General features: G+C 38.5%; 1 protein-coding gene across 1 annotated transcript in view; it reads left to right on the top strand.

The window, feature by feature from the left end:
- The first annotated feature begins 10,814 nt into the window (after positions 1-10,814).
- Positions 10,815-26,413, top strand: part of eys (eyes shut homolog) — a 194,179-nt gene continuing 178,580 nt past the window's right edge. Inside the window, exons 1-6 of the mRNA XM_042502421.1 lie at positions 10,815-11,559; positions 12,493-12,609; positions 19,657-19,853; positions 20,697-20,824; positions 22,415-22,529; positions 25,947-26,106. Of these exons, the coding sequence (XP_042358355.1) occupies positions 10,815-11,559; positions 12,493-12,609; positions 19,657-19,853; positions 20,697-20,824; positions 22,415-22,529; positions 25,947-26,106 (1,462 nt within the window). The remainder of the gene's footprint in view (positions 11,560-12,492; positions 12,610-19,656; positions 19,854-20,696; positions 20,825-22,414; positions 22,530-25,946; positions 26,107-26,413) is intronic.

Here is a 26,413-nt window from a genome sequence, read left to right as displayed (position 1 = left end):
CAACGTTTATCAATGGACAGTCTCCAAGTTCGAATCCCCGGCCAGCTGGAGGAATCTGGACTGGGGATGTTAATGGCCAACACTCTCCTTTCCCTTGGCAACGACCACCAAAATGCCCGGGAGCAAGGCACTTAACCCCTTACTTATACTGTTGCTCAGCAACCACAACTTCAGGACTGATTGCAGCACAGCACCCTGGTGTGACTGTAGCTGTACAGTGAAGGGGATGTAGGTCATTGCAAGAAAACGATCGTGCACAAGATGTCAAAACATTCCTTGAGCAAGTAAACATTAAATATCATATGAAAACAATACCACCATGGAATGACTTCTCCTCTGTATAGAGGAAGGGGATGTAATGAGGAAGTGAACTGTGAAATTATACTGAACTTGATGTTGTTTTTATCTGAAATATTTAGAAGAGCAGATAAAAAAAATTAAACAGATCTACATTTAGACTGTGAGGTGTCTTCGCTGGGTTGACTGGCAAAATAACAACTCCAGAGAGTTACTGCATCTATCTGAGAAAAAGTCCACTAAGTAACCCGATGAAAAACATTGAATTGTCATTCTTATACTTCGATTTTTGTGCAGGTTTTACAAAAGATATTCGTGTGATATTTTTGGAGAGGCTAGCTGTTTCCTCCTGCTTGTAATTGTAAAGTTAAGCTAAGCCAACCAGCTGCTGGCTGTAACTTTATATATTCCAGCCCAGTCACCAGAATTAAGAGTTGGCATTGTAAATTCATGCAAACCACAGATATGTAACGTGTGTGTTTTTTAGGCATCATTTTAACATTCCAAAAGTGGAATATTTCAGATTTTTGGTGGTTTATATGAGTTTCTCATTGGAAGGAGGTGTGGATGGTGTGACACCCAGGCAAAACATCTGACATAAAGCGGCAGGCCACTGTTTGTGGCCAATAAACAAGAGTGAAAAAGTGGGAACTTTTAACAAGAGGTCAGCAAATTCCACACGTATTTATGGACCAAACTGAGTATTGTAAGCCAAAACATGATCTGTCCCTAAGCCTAAATCTATGTAAACAAAAAATGTATCCACTTTCGTACAGATGACCAATGTAAGTCAATGAGAAAAAATCATTTTAGGCACCATGGCGTCACGTGACAGACCCAAACGGTGTCAATACGAGGAAGGCAAAAACATTTTGCGCAATCACTGCATGGTTAGGAAACATTTCAGCATGCTCATTCCACTACCACAAACCCTCGAAAAAAATCCTCCTTGGGTGTCTTGAACTCAGTGTAGGCTGCCACCTCAGCCTCGGGCTGCACAGTGTCATCACTGGACTCCTCCACATCGGCCAAATCATCAGCTGTTGGTCCCAGACAGGGTCTCTTCTCTGCTGGACAGGTTCGCACGAGGCTTTCACCACTGTCAGATCAGTGACGAATGTGACGACGGGGTCAAAGGTTCAACTGTCACTAAAAGGAATTGCGCCTTGATAATAGTGATTCAGATGTCAAAATATAACACATATACAGCACATCTTTTTCCATTTCTTTTGTCCTGAAAAATAAAAAATATATATTTGTGTTCTCACCCACTGTGCACCTGCGTTTTGTTTATTGTAGTTTATGTTTAGCCTGTACCCTGAAATTTATATATATATAACTTTATAACCCGCAGTCAATGCATCTTAAGCAAATAAATGATTTCCCAAAAATATCGAACTGTCCCCCTTCATGTAGTGCAACATTATGAGATGGAATCAAGTTTCTGAATGGCTGCATTAGTGATACTGTAATCGTCATATAATTATCAGCCAAAACAATTTAGCTGCTTGGCAAAGTATTACTGTAATGTGCAGCTATTTATTTGCTAGGTAATGCCTGAAAATTCCATCAATTCAGTGAATGAACTGGATAAGTAGTTTTTTAAAAAGTGTTTCCTAATCCAGATCTGCTATGGTCCAATTATAAGACAGTCCAGTCAGTTTAGTTTTTAATTTTTTTCACCCCACAGGTACCATATAAAATCATTTTCATTCACTGAGAGAGCTTCAGTTGTTTACACAAAGATAATGACTCGGCTTGTCTAATGAATATTTAGTTAAGCCTAATTAAATAATCAATCAGGCAGGCTGTATCCCCGCCCTCTCCTGCCCCCGAGGGCCATCTCCTCTGCAGGCGGGCACGCGCCTTCAGCCCTCAGCGTCTGATCACATTACCTTAGCAACATGTTTCCTCCCGTGTGCTGCTTACACGAGCTCAGCTGTCACATCCCCCAGAGAGAGACACTTCTCAGCCCTGAAAGAAACTCTCGAAAATGATGTTACAAGTCGCCGTCCCAGGGCGGACCACCTTTTCAACTTAATGGTGAGCATGCATCCTACAGCGGCACACGCGATAAAACCTTACAGTGTAATTGTCAGTCAGCAGAGACGCGCTTGTACGAGGCTGCACGCGGCGGCAGATGGTCCATGTGCATCCTTACTAGTCAGATTACCCGTCCATAGTAAATCCTGGGCCTTGCAGAATGGGGGCAGAGAGACGCGTCAGCTGAGCTTAATGCTAAACTGTAGTTTAGAGCAGACCTCTTTGGCTGCAGGCCTGCTCCAGCTTTTAAATGTGTGAGAAGCAGCGTGCCGGCCAGTCTCTGCCAATGTCACCCTCACTATAACAGACAGGCCAGGTGGACTCTGTGATGTACAGACTTAACCTGCTCAGACCGTTTGCTGTGTAGTTTTTACTTGACACAATATGTGAAGCAACACAAGATTAAAAAAAATTAGCATGACATCATCATAAACTCGCTACTGAATCCGTGAAGAGACACACTGGTAGATGGTGGATATAAAGGCCTCAGTGTTTGCATGAATGAGGCTGCCTTCCCCTGTACTGCCAAAGGTGATCAAAAATCAAACTCTGTTACCCTGTATGACACAATCCATGATGCTAATAGGGCTCAACAGTGAGACCTGACCTACTTGTTACAAGAAAACGTTTGCCTTATTTATTTCTACAGTTGGTGAATTCATTTCATTTGAGGCACCTTTATTTTGAAAATGGAATTTGGGTAAAACAAGAGAAAAACGCAGAGCAAAAATATGGAACAAGGGTGCACAGTCTGGGAAGTCTTGATAATCTGATCATGTTTAACCCTTTGAAACCTGGGGCAATATCACTTGTTTTTGTGCTGCTTTCAGATGCCTTTCACAAGTATTTGAACCTTTTAACCCTGAGCACATCAGTGTGATTTGTTTCAAAAACATGGGTGTTGCTGAATTATTATATTTCGGGGCACTTTTCCAGGTCATTTCTTTTTTTTTTTCTTTTTTCATTTCTTTGTTTTCCATTTTCATTTCTTTCTTTCTACTAATTTATCAGGTCACTTTCTTGTACTGTTTACTTGCAAATTTTGGGGTCATTTCTCCTTTTGCTGGCCATTGCATTCTTCCCAAGTTTTTGAAAGAAATCAAGCCAATTTGATGATGTTTATAAGGATTAAACATTTGCTATCTTTGGACAGTAGGTGATCTTGAATGATTGCCAAACCGTCCACCAAATCTAATAAAATCTAATCTCAGATACTGAGATCGTAGTATAAATAACAAAGAAACAAATATAAACTCAACCTCCTTGGCAGAGGCCATCACCAGGGGATATAGGGCTCCCAGATACCAGTATTATTTTTCCTGCATGACATAACCGATATCTGTGGCGAATTGTAGCCTTTACTTGCTTGATTGCACTTGTACCTCTGTACACACTCAGTTGTCAGTTTATTAGGTACACCGAGCGAAAACTAATGCAGTCTTATAGCGCAGCCCTGCAATAAATCCCCCTTCACCATAGTTATAATGTTTAGGTTATGTTGAAATGGCTTAATAGAGGTGGGGATTCAACTACATAGGAATTTTTGAAAGAAAATGTAGTTTGTGTTGCCATTAGACTGTATTGAATTAAACACAAATGTATTTTTGTTACAGTAAGCTTGCCTCACTGATTGAAATGGTGTTATCAAAATAATATAAATACATGTCCATACAGTGCAATACATTTCAAACACGTTACAAACTGCAGTCTCCAAGATGAACACAGTTGAATCGACAGCTTTAAGTTAGTTTAAAAAAATACTGAATATTATAACCTTCGTGACGCTAAGACTTGGGGCAGGCTTGTCCAAAGTCTGGTCCTGCAGCCAGTCATGGCCTGCGATCCTATTGTAAACAACTTGCAACTTGTCTTTAAAAAATTACTAAATATGGCCGGCCGCGCAGTATTGGTCAGTCAAGGAAGGTCGCTTTGCGTTTTTCCATTCATGCCATGATGGCAGGACAATCATAGAGTTTGTAGACATGCACCTAAGTAGGCCAAGCTAATGTGCTTTCATAAACAGACGGTATATGGGCAAAGGAACGGTCACCTAGCAGCAGACTTTTCCTCCAAGGTAAAGGACATGACCACTGCAAAGATGTGTGAAGTTAACTTTTAAAAGGGTTCCTAATATACTCAATGCTGTATTTTTTTTAAATGTAACAAAACAAAGTGGTTCTGTTCCAATCTGCAATCTCTTAGCTCTCGTTAGCTATTTGCATTTTTGTCTCCACTCCTCCTTTATGGTCTGTGAATGGCATATGAAATAGGCATGGCCAGCCTTTTTGCTGTGTGATTAATACAGAGAAAGCTTAGCATACATTGTAATGTGGCTTAAAAAAAACCCAAAAAGTCAAACAACAAAAAAACCAAACCATCAAAGAAATTAGTCTTTAATTTTAATCTTTCAATATGTGTTGTCTTTTTGTCTGTATCTGCCGGCATTTAAAATTGGCAAAAAAATTGCAGGTTATGGGCGCAGATGTTTTCATGACTGACTCAGTTCATATTAGAGCAAGAGCTGCGAAATCTTAACAAAAGAGGGACCGATTGTTTCTGAACAAGTGCACTAGAGCTTTCCAGGAAAAGGTGTAAGCGGTTTGGTGAGGGTGTGTTTGCCTGATTGAAGTGAGATGAGATGTTAAACACCTGAGGAGCACTTTGCTCACGGTTGTTGAACAGGAAATAAAACATTATAATACAAAACTTTTAATTTATACATTTACTGTACTTACTCACTCCAGAGAGAAAATAATAAAGCAATTCCCTGCTCTGCAGATGTACCACATACTAACCTTCCACTGGATCATGATTATGCGACCATGCTGCATCATAGAACTGCAGTATTTCTCTCATGCAGGGCTCTTAAGGCTCTGTGTGGCTGAAATAGTATATACCTCAATTCCCCCAAGCACTGCACCAAGTGTTACAAACAAACAAAGACGCACAACCTTGCTTTATTGAGGTTCTCCTCCAGAGCACCAAATAAACAGGAAGCACTGCAGTCTGTACTACAGGGGGGCCGGTGACTGATGAAGGTATTGCCTCAAACAAAAATGAGCAATTCATAGAGGTGAAGTCACGCTGGTGAAGCTGTGCTGCTGCTGGCTCTGGCCTAATTTAACCCATGGTTATAACTTCTTTGAGGAATTACGGTCTTGGAAACATCCTACTGTAGCAGTCTGAAATGCTCCTTGGGGTTATAGAGAACAACAAAAGAATAAAAAAAATGTTTTTGTGTATGTGAAAGTTCACATTAACTGCTACTTCCCATTATCTAGTGACTATTCTGAGATGTAATTCAGAATGATAAAATTTTATTTTGCTATTACCCAGGAAATTATTGTAAGCGGTTACAAAATTAAAATTAAAATTGAGGTTTTTTTTCCATTGTCTTCAATTAGTGAGCATTTAAAGTGAGAAAATTGATGTTGGGTTGGTTTCCAGGGTTGCAGGGCGCGTGTGCTCATCAGTGTTATAACTGATTAGCGGTGATGCAGATAGCTACCCAGGGAGCACAAGTGATCAGTGCGGCAGCGGCTGTGGCCAGCAGCCTGCTGGTGTTTGGCTTATCAGTTCTCCAGTGGCTCCGCAGTGACATCAATGGTTCAGTGACGTTCAGTGGCATCTTGCTGGTGCAAGAATGTGGAAAAATAAAAAATAGCCTATTTAAAGGTTTGAAGCCTAGCTGCGGGGTATCTGAGTTATTATGTTCCACACGATCAAGTAATGATTATGTTTCTGGTCCATCATCACAAATCAAGTGGTTTTATTTGTAAATGTGTTCAGAAACACGTCTGTATTCCAACACACTTAACCATGATGGCTGTTAACCTCTTTTTGCTCTAACCTACTCTGAAATGGGACATCATCTACCAAATCTATCGCCATAGTGTTGTCAGAAATAGACTTTTTAACAGTGAGTGGACAGAGAAATGAGTTCTGTGCCAGTTGATTTAAAGTCTCTGTGTTTACTTTGAGATATTTTCAGATGAAATAACTTTCTAAAGGATTGTTTTTTTTTCTCCGTCACAGAGAAAGGACTGGGCTAATGGAATGAATTGGCATGCTGGTGACAAACAACGCTGCTGCTCTACCAATTTATAGGTGAGATTATAAAAAGACCATGGACTCCGTAATGGCAGTTATAAAGTTTGTCCACCTCCATCATCTGTAGTGATAACAGGAGAGAGATTTGCTTTCACCTTCTGATTTAATCATTTCAGCAGCTTTGTCGCAGCAGCAGCTTTCATCAGTGTAGCAGGTTTACGAGTTAAATTGATATTTTTATTTCACTTTACTTAACATGCAATGCAAATCTAACCTTCCAAGAAGACGTCCCCTGGCCCCAAGCAGGCAAACAAAAGTGCATGCACAATACAGTGCAATAGCAAACACTAACAGTGTTCATTCACTGTAGCTGTCAGCCTCTGAGAACTTCTAAGAAAATCATAATGAGAAATTACCATACACAAGGAGGCTTGCACTATTTATCTCAACAATGTTTGCCTCGACTTACACCTGTGCGTCCTCATTTCTGCACAAGTGCCATTACACTGTAACTGGCAGTTGCACCTCACTCACTAGCCAACATCTTCATCACCGTTTGTGCATCGCGCTGACGGCTTAATGAGCCAAACTTTGCTACTTGTGTAGAGAAAAGGGAATGCAATTTTTCTCAGTAGATGTCAAGTTACCAAATGTTTTCAGATGTGGCCTAGTTTATGATCACACTATATACTGTGAGCTTTGGTATGTGGAATGGTGAAGTCCAGTGTTTATTGTTAATGGAAAGTAACTTACCGGGGTGCAATCAATAATTATTGCAATTATGGATTAGTCTGTTGATTTTTTTTAATTATGAATAATTGAGTTGTATTTTTCTATAAAATGTCAATGATATTCAGCTTATGGAAGTGTTTTTCCACGTATTCGTTTCATAGATTCACACATAGATTCATATAATCTCACATAGATTCTAATTCTGTGGGAAACACTTGCAATAGAAGAATAAGAAAACATGCAAACGTTCAAATTTGAGACACTGAAACAATACATTTTTTTTCTAAAGAAACCCAACAACAATTGATCATCAGAAATGTAACAAATTACTCTTTTTTTATCCCTTAAAAGATTAATGGACCAAACATTTGTAACCTATTTTTGTCATATGACAGATAACATGTGACATGGAGGCCTACCAGTCTGATGTGATAATTTGTTGTGTCCTCTTGGTGTCTCTCTCGGTCATCAGTCAAGCGAGGATTTACACAGCTCCCTTGATCCATTGCCCTCTGCACATCTGCGTGATTGGCATCCTAAAACGTGGGTAGAACTGACCTGTAATGAAAGCAGGGGGTGTGCGCGACAATTAGATGACCCCCCCTCCCTCACATACATGACCTTGCTTGTGACCCCATGGCCCTTATTACTTGAACCACTTCAGTGTGTGGTCTGCAGTTTAATCCTGAATGATCAATACCTTTTAAGGTGTCTTAATATCCCCGAAACCCCTTTGGTCTGTTTATTTAAGCTGAGGCCATGAGTATAGATTGCTATAATGGTATGAATTAGTATTGAATGTAATTTAGATTAAATGAATTTGAACCAATGTAAAATTAAGAAGGATGAATGTGTTTTAGGGTCCAAATTGCATTCATCATGTAAACTGCAGAGCCAAAACAGTCTCTAAATGTCTCACTTGGGATTGTAGTAAAGATTGTACTAGGTTGCTGTGAAAAATCAGTGCTGGGATCAATTATATTGACTTGAATATAAACCATAGGCTTTGCATGTGAGTTGCATTCTTGCTGGTTGCTGCATATCTGTGGAAATTTGGCACAAAAAAATGGCAGCATCTCCTCCTGGCTGCAGTGTTTCCTCTCGCATCGATCTCTTACTCATGCTGCTTGTTGATGTTGCCAGTTTGCTGTCACATGTGTGGTGATATAAGATGGTCTTTTCATCCCAGCTGTCTCTCCGCTTCGGCTTAGAGATCTTGGTGAGACAGGATCACTTTTGTCGTGACAAAGGTCTTGTTATGGCTACTAGATGAGTAGAATATAAGTGCATTGTATTATTATATGAATTATTGCACCATGTATTATTGAATTGTGGCAGCCACTATAAAAGTCCAATATCTCTCTACAGAACCATGTCATGACCTCTTGCTTAAATTGCATTACTGGTGATGGGCAACTGAGTAAGTCAGCATCACTGCTTTTGAAGCACTACCCATAGCAGAAACTGTTCTGGCTTTTATTCTTTTTAAGGCATATCAAAATCAGTTAGACTTTTTTTCGATTGTTTGAGATTTGTTAAATTCATTTGTGATAAATCTGAAATTTGTTTATGTGAGCTATAGCCACTTTAGGGGATTTTTATTGTATTTTTTATCCCCTTTGTTGTACACTCTTACTCATTTTTGACTGAATAACTGCCACGGAGCAAGTAAAAACACTGGCATGGCCACTGAAAACACCCAAATTCAGCCGACTGACACCTTTTGGTGGTCTCCATTGCTCTGTAAAGCTAAAGGGACTCCCTTTAAAATTCGAAAGGAATTCTCTTTGTCCCTACAAGAGACTCATTCTATATTAGACATAGTGATTTGATGTATATAAAAATTAGGGATGTTCCCAATTACTTATTTTGCTAATTTTCAAAAGTTTAATGTTAGACTAGCTTAAATGCTGCTGAAATGTGTGGCACTTTGTGTGGCATTGTGCATTATAATCATGGCACATTATTCGACAAAACGTGACAAGAACTCACTGAATCAAACTTAACAAATATGATTAAGTAAAAAGTATTTTTTAAGGAAAATAAATCTTTAATAAATGTGCCAGATTTTTACAACAGCATTCTTATCGGGTGAACGCAAGTGCATGAGATAACAATTTTAATAGTAAGTAAACTCAACAAGAATTCCTGTAGCCAACCAGCAAGGTAAGCCAATTTAATCAAGTTAACTAGTTACACACATCCCAAAGAAAAAATACTGGTAAAACTGCTTTAAATTAAGATTTATTCTTATATAGATATATAAACTACTAGTGCTATTTATTCCTGCACTGCTTAAAATAATTATCCTACAAAAACTACACACACAAACCAATTATAGATTCTTTCTTCTATATTTGAACTTCTTTTTTTTCCTTTAGAAATGAGTTATCAGCTTTCCAGCTTTCAGATTTGTTCAGTGAAACACAATAGTCAACCTCATCTCATGTAAATGAGGTCTTCTGGGTGCCCGCGCAGCCCTCGTGACAATACTTGCAATCTCATTCACTCTATCACTCCCCCTTTTATTGATATTGGTGTTCCATATTCAGCGTTTTATTACTTATCACCATGCAGTTATTCATATCAGCCCTTGTGAGCTGATCAAGGAGCAGAGTTTTTCTCTTGCAGGGAGGCTTCTCTACTTTGTTGTTTTATCTCGTGCGGCACGGATGAAAAGGGCCTGAGGGAGAAAGACAATGCTGTCTGCTTTAACTCATCTCACTGCGTGACACTGAGGTATCAGGCACCGGCAGGGAAGAGAGAATATTTTATCTGACATTGTCACTCTCTGTAGAAACCTCAGGGAGGCCAAGGCTGCTGTGACACACTTGGTGGTCAGCAGCACTGCATATGACTATGACAGCTCTGCTAGACTCGCTGAAGCCACAAGTCTACGTGTTACAATGAAACAAAGTGTTCATGATAGCACTATAATCGTGTTTTTCACAGGCAGCAACCTCCAGGGCTGAAAAATGAAGCCAAAGAGGATGTGCAAAAAACTGCAGTTCCTCTAATGGCCACTAAAGCTGAAGCAGTTCAATCCCCATACACACCCATGCCATAAAGCCTAACTTTACAGCAGAAATAAACATGTATACAGCCTGGTACACAAAACAGTTTTTGTCTCCATAGCTTATTTGCCCATTCCTGACATATAGGGGGGTGCATTTTTATACAAGTCATCTGTTTACTTTTTTTTAAGGTGTAAATTTATGGATGATTAAGGGCATGGCCTCTTTGAGTGACAGGCTGTCTGCGAGGTATCACCACAGTATATACCCCCGTTTCTCTTTTGGCAAAAAAACCCACAAGCATCTGGCTTTTGTCTTTAGTGGGAAAGGTTAGAATCATTGGGCAAGTCCAATCAATGTCCATAAGCCAATGACAACATGGTGGCTACGTTCATTGTTTATATGCAGTCTGTGGTTTTTCATTAAGTAAATAAATGTACAAATAACATAATATTAGAAAGCACAATATGTTTTGTAGTAGTCGACTCCCTTTTGCAAATCATTAATCACAGTCTTTGTTTTCCTCAGGTTACTACTACTCTGGTGGACTGGATTTTTTGAGTGTATGGTGCAACATCTCAAAATAACAACACATTCGCCTCATCCATTCTCCAGATGACAAAAGTGGGGTTTAGAAGTTCCAGATTGATTTGTGTTAAATAGTAAGAGAGAGGAATCATGGGGGCATGCTTGTTTTACTTGATTGCTGTCTTTGTGGCCGCCCAAATGATCCACTGCCAAACAGTTTGCAACAGAAACGGTTCACTTGAATGGCACCCGAAACAACACATAATCCAAATGAATTGGACTCTGGTAGGAAACCTCTGTAGGGGTTTTTCTGAGTGTTGGGATTCTCACGGGGGAGCGGAGTCAACTGGGCACCCTGTCAACTTCCCACAGATATGCCCACTTCAGCTGCAACATGGAGACAAACTGCTGATGTCTGCTGATGAAACACTGAAGTCATATGGCATCAGACTCCTCAATGTGTCAAAAGACAGCTTTGAGAGCTGCTCCACAAATGAACACACAAAAGATCAGTTTCTGTTTCCCCACGATATAAATGGAAGTGAGCAAGTGGAGGCCAAGTGGCTCGTCCCGGGTCATCATTACTTCATCGCTCTGCATCAGGGAGACACGCAGCTGTGCAAGCTTGGCTTACGGCTCAATGTGTCTGTTAAAACGCAACTTTGTCAGGGTTCTCCTCTGCTGCGACTTTGTTCCGGGAACGGTGTTTGTCAAACAGGCCTCTGGGAAGGTGCATACTACTGTCGATGCCACCACCACTACTCTGGGAGGTTTTGTGAAAAGTCTGATGCTTGTTTGGATAACCCTTGTGAAAACAAAGGCGTCTGTTTGAGCAATGGATCCACAGATCCAAACCACAGAACCTATAAATGTCTATGTCCTCCACATTTTACAGGTAAGGACGAAACCCACTTATCCCAGTTGTTGAGCTCTCTTAAAGACATACTATGCAGAATTTTCCTACAGTAAAAAATAATGTATATACTCATACAAAAGTAATCCCTCCAAATCATCAGTTATGACTCGAATTGTGCATTTTTTTTTCTGCAGACACTCTGCCATCTGCCTGTATTTTCTTATTTACTTATTATTTCAGGACATTCATCAGCACACAGCGCCAAAAACGCAAATATTGTGAGGCGAAATGCCAATTGAACAAAGCTGGTGTCAGATTTCACATTCACTTACACTGAGGATACTGTTTTCAAACAGTTACCAACAATGCCTACATAGTATTCCTTAAACTATTTTGAATCAGATTTTAAAAAATACAATAAAATCAGAATTTACTATACTTTATTGATATTTACCCTACTTGTTCAATAAAATTGCTTTAAATTAGTTATTTTATTTCATTTCATGTGTTTTATCTGCATGGAAGAACTCAAAGAAACCCATAATTTGTATATTATTTGTAAAATCGGATGGTTTTGACAAAATTTTACTTGGATTAGTTCAAAGCAACTGACACAATATAAAAATAACTTAAAAGGTGATGCAAGCCGACCTCTCAATTATACATTTATTGGACACATCAAGTTAATGTTTTTCAGCACAAACCCAAACACATCTAACGAAAACAGAATTAATATTAAACATCTTGCATTCTAAATGTCTTCTTTCTTAATCTCTTTGCTGCCAACATGTATTCACAGCAGGAGTATTATCTACAACACTGACTTTGATTTTCCCTTTTTCAGTTAGAAATTCAAAGAACCAGCATCAGTTGTAGCTTTGTGCATGCCTGTGAACTTCATAACTCGGGCACATCTTTTTATCTCTGTGTGTTTCTGTGTTGTAAAGTCAGCTGACTTGCCTTTTGTTTCAGGGGTTAACTGCTCTGACATTGTTGGAGAGGAAAACTGTGACAGAATCTGTGAAGATGGGACATGCGTTCAAGAGTCGCCTGGCTCCTTCAGGTGCATCTGTGACACAGGAATCTCTGGTAAGCAGCTCTCATTCGGCTGCCTGTTTGTATTATAGAGATGCATCAACTGTGACTTTGACAATGAAAACATTATCTTTGAATGCAATCATGCTGCTTTGATCCCTGACAGGCGCATCGTAGATAGCCAGTCAGTTTTTCATGATGCTCTTTACAAAAGGCAGTGGGAGAGATTTTGCTGCATTCTGGCTCTATATGCACAACTGTGTCATTTGCCTCGGAGGGGCAACTATCTTTGGAAAAGGTCAAAGCTGGAAACTACAAAAGCCATATATCTTCAAAAGATCAGCATTTCCTTATGGGCTTTAAACCTGATCCCTCTTGATGTTATATTTGTCACTATAATATATGAAGCGGCCACTTGAAATCAAATACCTCATGTTACGACCGGTGACATGAGGTTGTAAAAAGCCAGCGCTAAACTGCTGGCTAACTGAGCGTGTCACAGTTGATAAAACAAAGGTTTACAGCAATCAATTAAAATGTAATTTATCGTGCATTGTTTCTGCTGAGCATATTAAATAAGAACTTTGATGCCGGGCAACGTGAGCGAATCTGATAAGGAGAAGTGTTGCATGGCTGAAAGTAATACATGATTTATTCTATTTTCATGTTTCAAGATGAAGCGACAAAAAAAAATGCTGTTTTGAATGTTAGATTTCTATTCTTTCTCATTTCTGTATAAATCACTGTGTATCATGTTCATGGTTTTGGTCTGTTTAGATTCAACCATGTCAGGGCTGAAGTATGCAAGTGCCTCTCCCCATGAATAATTCACAAAAAGGAATCAGACACAATTGTAATGTTTTATCATTAGCAGCCAAATTGTGTTCCTTGTGATTCAGACCAGTTGCTGGAGACTCGTGCGAGTATTGGGTGGCACTCTTGATATGGTGAGCTTGTTTATGAGACATTATCACTTCACCCATTATTTAGGTAATGAGCCTCATTTGCTCCAGTAACGTACAGTTAGGTTAATGGGTATCACACACAAGTGGGTTACAAGACCTGGATACTCTCCCAGTTGCCCTGGATATCAGTTTCTGCTGTAAAAACAAGCCGCTTTGAACTTTCTGGAGTAAAAACTCCAGGTGGCTCTTCACATTGATTCATTGTTTTGTTTGGAGCACAATTTGTCCTGGCAGCATTCTTGAAGTGTCATAGCTTTGCCTTTTCGAGTCTAGCCTCTGCTTTCAGCTTATTATTTGGGAGGAGTGGTTTCAAGGTTACTTCCAGTGCTGTCTGGCATTCGTTTTTCAGTCTATACATTACAAGGAGAAAGTACAGTACAGGAGGTGAAGGGTATTAAGAGACGTTTCAAAGAACAACTCTTCTTTAACATTTAAAAGGGAAGATTACAAGACTAAATATTCTAAATCTTTGAAAGGGAACAAAGGCATTCTGCCCTCAGCTTTTTGTATATAGTGAATGCCAAACTTAGCATGAATTGAAAACTGGATGTTAGATAAAGGACATGTATTGTATTCAGCTAGAAAAGTGCACTCAGTAGAGCACAGATGTCCTCCAGGTGGGTTTGGGGACATGTGGGTGGGGAACAGGGAGTGCATGGCAGGCTTCGTGTCCAGCGTGTATGCATGACAGTAGTGGAACAAAGAGGACTTTGATGTCACTCAGTTGTCCCTTACAGTCAAGATGGCGGCAAAGATAACAAAAATGATTTATTCATTTTGTGTTATGTCTAACTTTTGTGGCTCAAAACGTATCAGGTGTAGAATTGATCTGCAGATGCTGGTTCAAACTGAGACCAACTTTTTTCTGATGGATATAATTTTTTGAGCCACGACAAAGGCTGAAATGTGGCCTGAAACAGACAAGGTAACTCATGATGATAAAGTCAATTCATATATATGTAAGGATACAACAATATCAGCACATCATAGGTATCAGCAGATATTGGCTTTAAAACGAAATATTGAAATCAGCCAACATGCTGATTTCTGCCATACCACAAGCCAATATATATATGTGTATATATATATTTTATCGATAAAGTGAACATGTAGAAAAGATCAACTCACTTATTTTGCACAGTGAATGAATATCACATATTGAAAAGCATTTTATTTCATGCATCCATCTGCTGGTGGGCCATCATGATAAGAGTATGCATAATGTGAAGTTAATTTCACTACAGAGGAGACTTGATCACCAAAATGAGGCGGGGAAAAAAAATATATCTATATCGGTTATCATGAGTTGTATATATTAGCATATCGAATAAAAAATCCAATATCTTGCATCCCTGTAATGTCCCTATAGAAGCATCGATATGATACGCATAATACAATCATACAATGCCAATGTTTTCCTCCCCTTCCACACTTACACCTGACAGAGATAACAAAGACATTGTTTGTTGGTTATCAGTGCAACAAAGAAATGCCAGATTGTCCATCAAAGTGATCTTGTGAACATTGATGGACAATCTGGTATTTTAAGTTTAAATTGTTTGTTTTTTCCTTTACGTCTGACATAAGTCACTGAAATTTATTATTTTTTTCTTTTGGAATATCATACCCCTTTATCCTTTGAATTTCTCCTTCCATTGCTTGGAAAAATTCTTAAATGTCAAAGAATTGTAATAGCTTTAGCACTGTTTTATTGATAAAACCACATTGCCTTTCTTGCTGAAATGTCAAGACTTTTAGAACAAGCTGTCAATGATGACCTAACATACAGCTAAGAAAGAGAAAATGCCATTTGCAATAAGTAACTGATATAAAAGGACATTTTGTTCAAACAAAAACAAGTGGCATTGTGAAACATTTGTGCCCTTGTCTGATTCTAAATGGATAATGCATATAATTCAAATCAGAAACAGATTGGTGAGTTCCATATACCCTCTGCCTTTGCAGCTTTTATCTAATTTGCTTTAATTGCCGCTGCTCTCTCAAGTAAGCAGACTCCACTGGGTGCTTTCGCATAGTCATGGTGTCCTGCTGTCCCATCAGCTTCTTGGGAGTTCTGTGGAGCTTGTGTTTCCTCTACCTCCCTGCTGCAGTTGCCTCATTAATCAACTGGAAGTTAGTGGCTGCTCCACTGCTGGCTGCCCTCATAGGCCAAAGTCTATGCGCACAGAATAATGAGCCAAACTCATGGGACATTTCAAATGAGATTTTCTTTTGATTTGACTCTCCTTTGCACTTCCTCTGGGGTATTTGTTGCAAGGTATTACCATCTTTATATGGCCATTTTCCATTTGGTGTGAGGTGTTAATTGTTTTTGCAATCTTGGTGTAATATCAAAATTTTAAAGTTTAATTTGGACTATATATACAGGCATTGCACTTGTTAAATGATTTAATTAGATACTGACACTTTGTTGTGCCTTAGACTGTTGCAGTTTATAATCACAGCAATAATGAGGGTGTTTGAGGTGAACAGATCTGTTGTAGAAAATGCCAGCATAAATACAAATGATTGTAAAAAAAAAAAAAGCAAATCAAAAACAAAGAAATGGTTCTATAATACCATGCATGACCTTAATCAAATCTGTATTATATTCTCTCTTGAGTGCTACAACCATTATCTATGCAACAGATGGAAGTGTTCCTAAACATACAGTTTGTATTCGTGCAACTTCTAGTGGACCAGTTATGAAAACTCTTTCTGTTGGAAAATGAGTCGAGGAAGAAGCAAGCCCTGAAGTTGTACACACAAGATTGATGCCCACAGAGGAGGCTATGAGGAGCCTCTGGGACATGAGCACTAGTATCAGCAGGGGGATTAAAGAAAATATGCAAAGAAAGAGTCACTGGAAAGATAAATGTGTAGGCACCTTGTGAAGAACACAAAAATGAAAACCCTCACTGGGGAATAACATCAAATTTTATTCACCTTGAACCTGCAGGGAATTTGGTCTAATTTTATCCTTTTGCATACAATGTCACTACAGCATTACCCTGTCTCTGGTAAAGTGCTGGCGGTGTTAAAATGGCCTGCAGTATTTAGAAAACTACTGGCTCCAGCTTAGTTCAGAATTACTTTATCTTGGAAGATGCTTAAGAAACAGGCTGTAGCACTGGGTACTTTGCAGTTCAGTGAAAATCCACCATGAAAATCATTTATACATCATTAGGATGACATTCGTTTTATTACTGTGCTCGGTACAGAGGTATCGACTTTTTTTTTTTTTTTTTAGTTCACAGTATCAACATTTCCAAGTTGGGAACTCTTGTGCTATCTGTCTGTGCAGAGTGTTGCATATTACAGTACAGTATACTTAAAAAAAAGAAGTACATTGTAGAAATAATAATAATATGATAGAGGAGGCAATAATGATAGCTGCGTCAATTTTTTGTAGTCATTTTAATAAACTGGTTGAATATTCTGTGCTTTGTACTGCAAGCCTGAAAATATTAAATAATAAAGTAAGAATTAAAAAATGAATTTAGCTCCCCACTTTGGGAGAACGTAGTCGGTTGCATATCTTGAAACATGACAGCAATATGATATAATAAGATCACTGCAGGCAAGTTTATTCATAGCAACTTTTAAGCACAGAGGCAACATAAACTTTGTTTTTTCCAGTAAGGGGTCATTATATATTTATCAGATCCTAAAAAAAAAGATAAATGTTCTACAAAAACACAATTAAAATGAAAACAAAATTACTTAAATTGAATACAATGAATAAAACAAGATAAAATAAAGTTCAAAATGACACTTTGATGGCAAACAGTTTCTCCTAAAAACATATCAAATTACAGATAACTGACAGGTTGGAAATGCTTATTGCTTTATTATGTTGCAAGTTGTGTTAGCAGTGTTTACAGTACCATCAAACAACTGCCTTTCCTGATTATGGTGCTGACCCAAAAGCTCATTTATATTAATGCTGCAGTAGATCAGACTGTGCGAGATGGCAGCTGCAGACCGGCCAACCCTCCCGTGTTGCACAAGCACAAACTTTGTTTCATGCGCGCTCGCAGCATGAAACACAAAACCCTGCGATTGAGGCAATTTTCCATCACCATCAGGAGAAACACAAGGGCACACAATCAACTCCCTGTTTATAGCTTTCTGAGAAAACCATGCATTTTTAGGTGAACCAAACTTAATGATTTGTTTTGTTGGCTGCCATGACCTTCACCACAAGTTTGGTTTCCCTGAAGTGAACTGGGTAAAAAATAATGACATTTCTCAAATGATAACTGAAGTTCCACAACAATACTGAACACCACCAAAAACTAAAGAGCTTTGTCATTACTCGAGTTAGTATTTTCCATATTTTTCTGTGTGCTGGATAACATCTGGCTGTTTTTTCTTATTTACCAGTTGGTATGGTTTGTTGGCTTCTGTGTGATATTTTCTGAAATGGGCAATTAAAGTCAACTCTACAGTATACCTTCAGTCGGAGGCCACCATACAATGCTGACAGCTGTTTATCTATTTACAGATAGCCTTCAGTTTAACTGTTACAAGAGATGATCCTGCACATGCCTTAGCCATATGTAATTCCTGATTAAACACGTCAGCTACCCACTCTTCTGTGGATTATAAATCATGTCAGTCATGTCTTGTCAGGCATTAACTTGGTCAGATTGCTTTGAAGCTATTTTCATACCCCACTTACGTTACTTTTCATGTTAAAGGAGCTATGTGGGACATTAAGAGCATATCTATGATTCATAGTCTAGGACTGCTAGCAGACAACAGCGCTAACAGCAATAACATCAGCGCTACAAATAAAATTGTAACAGTGCTTACAGGGTGAACATTGTTTCTAGGTTTGGGTATAAAACTTTTTAGGGTATAGACCAAATAGCAACGGTTCTACAAAGTACTGATTAACGTGATATCCATCTGTGCCACATTTCGGCACCTTAGAAAGCATCTGGGTGTGATGCTGGGCTCAGACAAGAGGCGGAGTGCCATGAAGCATCCTGAGGCCTGACAGAGCTCTGTTGACATTACGGGTTCAGCTTCAGACAGGAGGACGGACAGCCATGGAGCTACCTGGCTGTTCCATAGCGCAGATGTTTGGCAACCAATCTATTTTATGGGTTTTTTTTGGTTTTTTTTTGATAAATAGCCAAGTATTACTGCTAGACAAGCAGACATACATACACAAGCACACGGACAGAGAGAGACAGAACATCAGCTGTATGTGATTACAAAGAGCAGAGGAGCAGGAGTGCATTTCTTTTTTTGTTTTGTTTTTTTAATCACAGATTAAAAATATCAAAAAAGTGTACATTTGTGTACCATTACCTAGTTCAGTCAACTGTATCTGGTATGAATATTGATTCTAGGGCCGTGCCTGACTTAGAATTACATCAGCCCATTCAGATTTAGCCATTAAATAGAAATATTTGAAGAGAGAAGATCATGTTATGGTGTGGTCTTTTCCCCCTCTGTGCTGCTGCCTGCATGTCCGCAACATCCTCTACCAAAGAGAAGCGTGAAGTCAAGAGCGTTCACTCCGCAGCCAGACCTGCACACTGCACAGCACACTTCCTAGCAACAAAAACATAAAAAAAACGACTGCTCTATTTGAAGCAATTGACCGAGGGGTCTACGACTGATGATTTAAAGCCCTTACTTTCAGGGGGCAGCCCCAATTGGTTCAGATATGTATAGTATCCAACCCTAATTGTTACCTGGGAGGAAACCAGAGGGTGGGCCAAATGCTGCAATGATGCTCACCCAATATATACACCATCATCTTCCTGCTGTATAAGGGCAGCACAGAGCAGCAGCAGTTAGCTATCCAGTGGGAGATGCTCACTAACATGCACACACAACTGGACCGTCTACCATAGCAAAGTACAGAGAAGCATGGATTGCGACACACGCAGATGAAGCGCGACTTGATTTTCTTCTCAGGACACAGTTTCTCCACTTTATCTTTAAAATAGCAAATAGTGACTTGTTGCTGTAATAATGCTGCTTTGTTTGTTTTAAGTATAATGTGGAAATTTCAGCCAGGCAACACCAGTTTGCGTTTACAAATTATAGTTTTCTAGACATTGATACAATATCAACAGTATGAATAAAGTGCTGTAATTTCTTGTCTGTTTCGCAGGTCCACCATGTGAAAGGAGGAAAGCCCCCTGTGATCCAAATCCATGCAGAAATGGTGGCGAATGCGAGGAAGGCCCAGAAGGATTTGTTTGTCATTGTCCGGAAAGATTCGGGGGCGTCTTCTGCGAATCCCTGGTTGTCTTCGATTGCATGTCACACACGTGTCAGGAGGAACGAATTTGCACTGCCGGGGAGCGTGTGAGGATTCAATTTCCTTTATTTGTTTTATCTCAGTGGGAGATAAACAAGAAATGGCACATTAAAATTAATATAGTGTCTTGAAACAAGATCAAATGGCTTCATTCTGAAGGCTGCAACAGCAATTAATATTTTCCTCCTGAAGATGAGCTAAGGGAAAAAGTGTTTGCTTCCTCCAGCATTTTGATTGAATGACCCTGTGCATGTTAATGTGCCAGTTTGAAATGGCTCTCATCAAAAGCTTTTTGTAATTAGATGCCTGCTGCAATTTTCACCTTTCGCTGCAAATGCTATTGCGGTCATACATTTTGCAAAGGCAGTAGTGTTTCTAATGTTCCCTAGGATACACTAGAGAAAATACAGTAATGGTCTAATTGTCTTTCCCTGACCTTTGTTTTGTTCATTACAGTTTGCCAAGTGCACTGCGCATTTTCACAGCCCAACTAAGAATACACGAGTAGAGTCAACTAAAAGGGACATTTATCAAAATAATGCCTGATATTGCTGCGGCTTGACATAGATATTTTTCTACAAGCTTAATGTGAAATTCAGATCACTTTAACTTCGAATTACAACACCATTAGCATTTATTAGCCTGTCATGGTGCCTTAAACTCATATTAAAACATATATAAAACCTATTATTTACTTGCCTGCTTAGATACATCTAAATATAATTGCAGAGATCAGTAACAAACAATAATGCCAGTCAGTTAAGTCACAGTTTTCTTCAGTTTGATGGATAATGTTCCTACAGCTAGGGATCTTATGTACCTTTTGTGTAGTCTAACCCTGTTTTCCCCAAGCTGACGGCTGACCTGGTTTGTTTTGCCTCTGTATGCAGGCCTCCGAATGTATCTGTGCAGATGGTAATGTGGTCCCAGCATGCAGGAGGCAGCAGAATGTGTGCAGCCCATCACCATGTCTCAACAATGCCACCTGCGTGTCCAGGGGAAATGATTATGTCTGCAGGTGAAACACATACAGAGATCTAATAGAGGCCACTCTCAAAGTCCCCTCTCCAGATGACTTGGAGTGTCTTATGAATGTGTCTCCCACTGAGCATGAATAGAATTGGGTCTTTTATTATTTTTCTCCCTTTTAATGTGATTAGGATTCACATTTCACTCAAGAGCTCTACTAATACATGCTTGTCTGGCCGACATCAAGCATCATCGTTGGCTGGAGATATTCTATAGTACATTTTTCTTATTGTCAACTAATCCCATGCAAAGACCAAAACCAACAATGAATTGATCCTACTTACAAGTATTGTCTGTGCAGCCCAGTGTAGCTTATTCCTCTGTGTCATAAACCTCCATTATTTTCCAAAAAAATATTAGCATCAAATATTAACATCAGTGCGCCACAATGGTACACTGGATAACTCATTACCAGTGGTGGAGGAAGTATTCTGATCCTTAAGTAGAAGTACCAATACCAAACTGTGACAAACACACAAGTAAAAGTTCTGCTCTGAAAATGGTAGTGAGAGTAAGAGTAAATATTATCAGGAGAATCAATAAAAGTGTTAAAAGTAAAATTATCCAATGCAAAAAAATCTTAAAAATAAAAAAGACAAAACCTCAAAATTATTTAAAATAAAATTGAAAATGACTCAAAAAATCAAATATTCTGTCAATCCACTAACTGAAAAATTGACTAATTGCTGCAGCTGTTCTTGTACAAACTCTGAGGCAGTTAAATTCATAAGAAAATGCCATGTTTTATGAACTCCACTTATGTTTACTTCTTACTTGTGTATAAAATCTATTCACTTGTAACTAAAGCTTTCAGATAAATGTAGATAAGTAAAAAAACAATATTACCCTCAGAAATGTTGTAGGTTTTTTTTCAACACAGAGCATTTTAAACCAAACTGTATGGCACTGGCTCTACTCTAAACAGATACAAGTAAAAAGCAACCATGCTTACCATTTATTCTTAGAACAGTTTGTTTCACAAAACTTCTCAGAAAATACAGACTCCTACTACATTACAGTCTGCCTTTGATGCTCTCTAGATACTTGTATCATCTTTCTGAAACCTGTTTTTTACACAGACTTAAAATACTGCCAGAGCTTGTACTTTGTCTGTATCTGAAATTGTACTCAGACTGGAGTAGTACAGTCAGAGAAAGACCTTGAAATACAGTAGCTGTACAACCAAACACAGTGAAAAACCTTTCTAACTGACAAGATAGAAATGTTATTTTTGTGGCTCACTACTGGGATTTATATAAAAATGTTTTCAGGTCTACTGCACTGATGTGAAAAGAATTTTCTGTTTATTAGGCTTTACTTTTGAGGAAAGTATAATCTGAGATTTATAATGACCCTAATTTGTCCTGATATACTTACTCCACCCATTTTGCAATCCAGGTCATAAAAACTGAAAAAAATAATGTAATGACGCTGTCTCACCCATGTCCGTATCACAAGCAGGTCATGTGGAAAACGAAATTATAACCATGTGTGTCTTGCAAAAGGAAAAAAATATGGCTTGTTAGTGCTGGAGGGTTTGGGTGAATTGATTTTGATGACACTGACCTCCTCTTAACAGATGTCTGAGAGGCTTTTCTGGGAAGAACTGTGAAGAAATAATTGACTACTGCAGGCTGCTCAATATCATCTGCCTGAATGAGGGATTGTGCTTGAGTGTAATTGGCGGATATCAGGTACGTAATTCAATGTTTCAGCCATAATGAAATACTCTGAAGCTCAACACAAGGTGAACACATTCACAAGCAGAGATGTGATACATGGAAAATGATTTATATTTTTGTTTTAGTTGTGACATTTTTTTTTAAATAAGTATTTTTTTTCATTAAATCTGATTGATTTTACTTACAAAAGCTTGACTGGCAGCTACCACATGATATTCTTTTTAGTTTTCAGATAGACCAAATTTCAAATAGATACTGTAGACATGGTTTAGTAATGCCTCTGGTTTTTATCATAAAATAGGCTTTATGCATAAGAAAACCTGTCATCAGATGAAATAAAAGAAAGAAGGAAAACATAGAGAATGACAGAAGCATCACTGAGAGAATATGTCTACAGACAGCAGTAATCCAATTCAAACCCATTAATCATTGTGAGTATGTGGACGCATTGCTCCGACAGACAGGTTCTGGTCTAATTTGCCTCTCTATTGCTCAGTCTCCTCAAACGTCTGTATTTTTTACAACACCTGAGACTGCTCCGTAATGCCCCATAGCTCCTAATTATTCTCCATCAGTCTTGTTCCATTAGGCCACTGAGAGTGTTCTTAATCTAAAATCCACTTGTAGATTTTTTGTGTTGGTGCTCCTTCAACCCGGGTCAGACATAATCAGAAATTGTTGCTTATAACAAATGGACCACTACTTCTTTTTTTATCCTTTTATTTTTATTTTTATTTTCTAAGGGGTTTTCATTCAAGTGGGAAAATTCATCGGTACTTCATTAAAGGGTAGCGTGCTCTTTTATTCCCTCTGTCACTGAGATGCTTTTAACAGACAGAATAAAACAGGAGGTCATATTAAATCTGATTTTACTGGTAAATATAAAGAGCAGTTCTTTTGAAAAGTATTTGACGGTTTTGCTTTTTTTCTGTACTCCAGCTTGACGAATTAAAAACATGACTGAGGCTGAGGTGCTGATTTCAAGGTTTAAAGGGTTCAGGGTCAAACGTTCCTCTCTCTTTCAGTCACAAAAAAATCAACTAGTTTACGTTAATTTCTCCTACTAATTTTTATCAACTGTTTTTAATTGTGCCTTCTCCATCATAAATAATAGTTCTTCAAATTGTTTGAACATTTTTTTTTTTCAGGCAGGCATTATGTTTTTGGTGGTGTATCCATCTGTCTGTCTGTCCCATTATTGTGAACACGATATCTCATGAAGAGGGAATTTATTGAAATTCGGTTTTCACTAAGATTCTAATGATCAAAGGCAAAGGTCACTGTGACCTTGCGTCTGTCTCATTCTTATTAAGTGCATCTTTTTAATCGCATCTTGAGGGAATTTCTTTAAAATTTGGCACTGTAAAATGTCCAATTTGAATCACGTCTGAACTGATTGGAATTTGGTAGTCAAAGGTCAAGGTCACTGTGACCTTACAAATAGGTTTTTGCCCATAACTCAAGAAAAGATACGCAAATTCTGACTTCACTGTAGTTTTAACTCAAGTACAAAAAAACATGTAATTCTCCAAAAGAAAGCAGTTACAAGCAAGGCAAATAAATGTAGAAAACATTTATATATCAAATGTAAACAACTCAGTGCAACAGACCTAAGGAGCTAGATTAAAGGGGAAAAATAGTAACAAAAAACAAGATAAATAACCAAATAAACAGTCCACTTCACTTTGGAACCCTCCGGAACCTCTGCTCCAAGCCTCATGGGATGGAGAGAGGCTGTCTTCCAAAGAAGAAATATCAGTTGTTGGCAACAAGGTTTGCTTTAATTCTTTACTGCATCCAGTATTACAGCAAAGAGTGCTGTTAATACAACTGGATCAAAGGTACCTGAAGGGTCCCTGATAATGTTTCAAACATATTTTAACAAAAGTTGTGAAAAGATCGGCAAGACTTAAACATATGAATCAGTGATGCAGGGGCTTGTTGACATCTATAACAGACAGGGTTATTTCTGCCGTTAATTTAAGTAAAATAAAATCTTGTGATTATCTTTCACTTGCAGATTGCAGACTGGTTGGATGCTTCATCTCAATGTGCCATTTCAAATTTGTTGCAGATGTGGCTGATGTGTAGACTTCTCGAACCCAGAGGACACAATTTACATAAAAATGTGACGTTTTTTTTGTTGGAATCTATACTGTTTTGTTCATGAAACTCTTTTAGATATTCATATGAACTTGCTTATGCTATTCCAATGCCCGTGTTGTCCATTTGCCAGTTGCAGTAGGTGTTTTGCATTGAAGTCTGTTTCCCTGTTGTATGGTGTTTCCCTCCTGTTAAAATGTAAAGCGCCTCCCTCTGTGGTTAGGTAAAGGAAAGGGTTTGGTTCAGATTTAGGTGCAGGGAAGCACAAATTGACAGAGTAACAATATTTTACACGACACTGCCATGCTGGGTGCCGTAAAACTGTGTGAGCGTCTTAAAATTTCACGAGAGTGATAAATTAAAATCGGAAATGTTCAGTTCACCAAAAAAAAGAATACTTTCAATATTTATCTATGCAGAAAGGTTTGGATTTATGTTACCTTGTTTCTTGGTGTCAGTCTCGGAGAGTTTTGCCTTCAACCTAACCCCTTTAAAAAAAAAAAAGATGAACCCTTATTTTCAGAAACAATGACTGATTTCTTAGGGTAATTCACAGACCCCAGTGTCGACAGTTTCCCTTTAAACTTCTGTCTACTGAGGAAAATGAATGATACTGCTGAATTTATTCAAAGTCATTATTGTAAATGTATACTGTCATCAGGTATTGTGTATTTTTTTCATTTTTGTTTTATTTTAATTGTCTGATTTTATATACCTCAGTGCAATCTTTTGGGCATTTAGATGCCAACTCTGCGTATCTGCATCATTTATGGCATTTATGATATTGTTGAGGTTGCAGTTTTTTTGTTTTTCTTGAAATTTCCCTTATATATCTTGCCTAAATCCTGCATTGATTTAAGTCTGGGATCAACCTTGTGAAGCACTTTATAACTTTGTTTCGAAAAGTGCTTTATGGGTAAAGTTTAAAATTATTTTTATTATTGATCTTGAAGCAGTGGCAGGAAACTCAGATCTCAAACCCCAGGCTAATTGAACTATATGCATGGGTAGATGTTGAGGTAGATGAAGTTTGTGAGTGAATTGACTCTTTTCTTCGAGCATGTTTACAGCCACATCAGATGACAAGTGTGTGAAATGCTGGAATTTTTTATTCGTGCTGCCAAAGGATAAAAAAGAACAATTCCTACTCTGTTCACCCAGCATGCAGGGCAAACACCAACAAGTACCCTTAAAACTGAAAGGCAGAATTTTTAACCCTCATAGTCATTGTTTAATTTCAAATCCAGTGAGCGAGGAGAAAAAGTAAAACATATTCATGTATACTTTACCGCACCCTGATCATACTTTTGTGCTGCTTTCCTGCAGTGTGTTTGTGCCCCAGGATGGTTTGGAGAGTTTTGTCAATATGTAGGCGATGCCTGCCTGATAAAACCAAACAGCTGTTTGAATGGAGCCACATGCATTACAGCAAGTCAGCCATCATCTCCTCCACAGTACACCTGCAAATGCCCCTTCGGCTTCACAGGTGAGATAACTTTGATTTATTATCTGTGTTTTTGCCCCGTTCCATCTGTCTGTCCGTCCATCTGTTGGCAGGATATCTCAGAATATAGATCGATTTGTACAAACCCTTATGGGAAGGTTGGTCATGGAGCAATGAATGACTGATTGATGTTTGGGGAAAATCTGACGCAGAAGTGGTTCAGCTTGACAGAAACATGCTGTTGGCAGAGGTTTGTGTTCTGTTTTGACGTTTACAGGCTTTGGTGTTATGTAAACATGGATATGCAATGTATGCACAACATTATGCAAAGATGTGAGGCAGATGTGAA

The sequence above is a fragment of the Plectropomus leopardus genome, chromosome 15 (assembly GCF_008729295.1).
Source record: "Plectropomus leopardus isolate mb chromosome 15, YSFRI_Pleo_2.0, whole genome shotgun sequence".
NCBI lineage: Eukaryota > Metazoa > Chordata > Actinopteri > Perciformes > Serranidae > Plectropomus > Plectropomus leopardus.
This window is presented reverse-complemented; position numbering and strand designations above follow the sequence as displayed.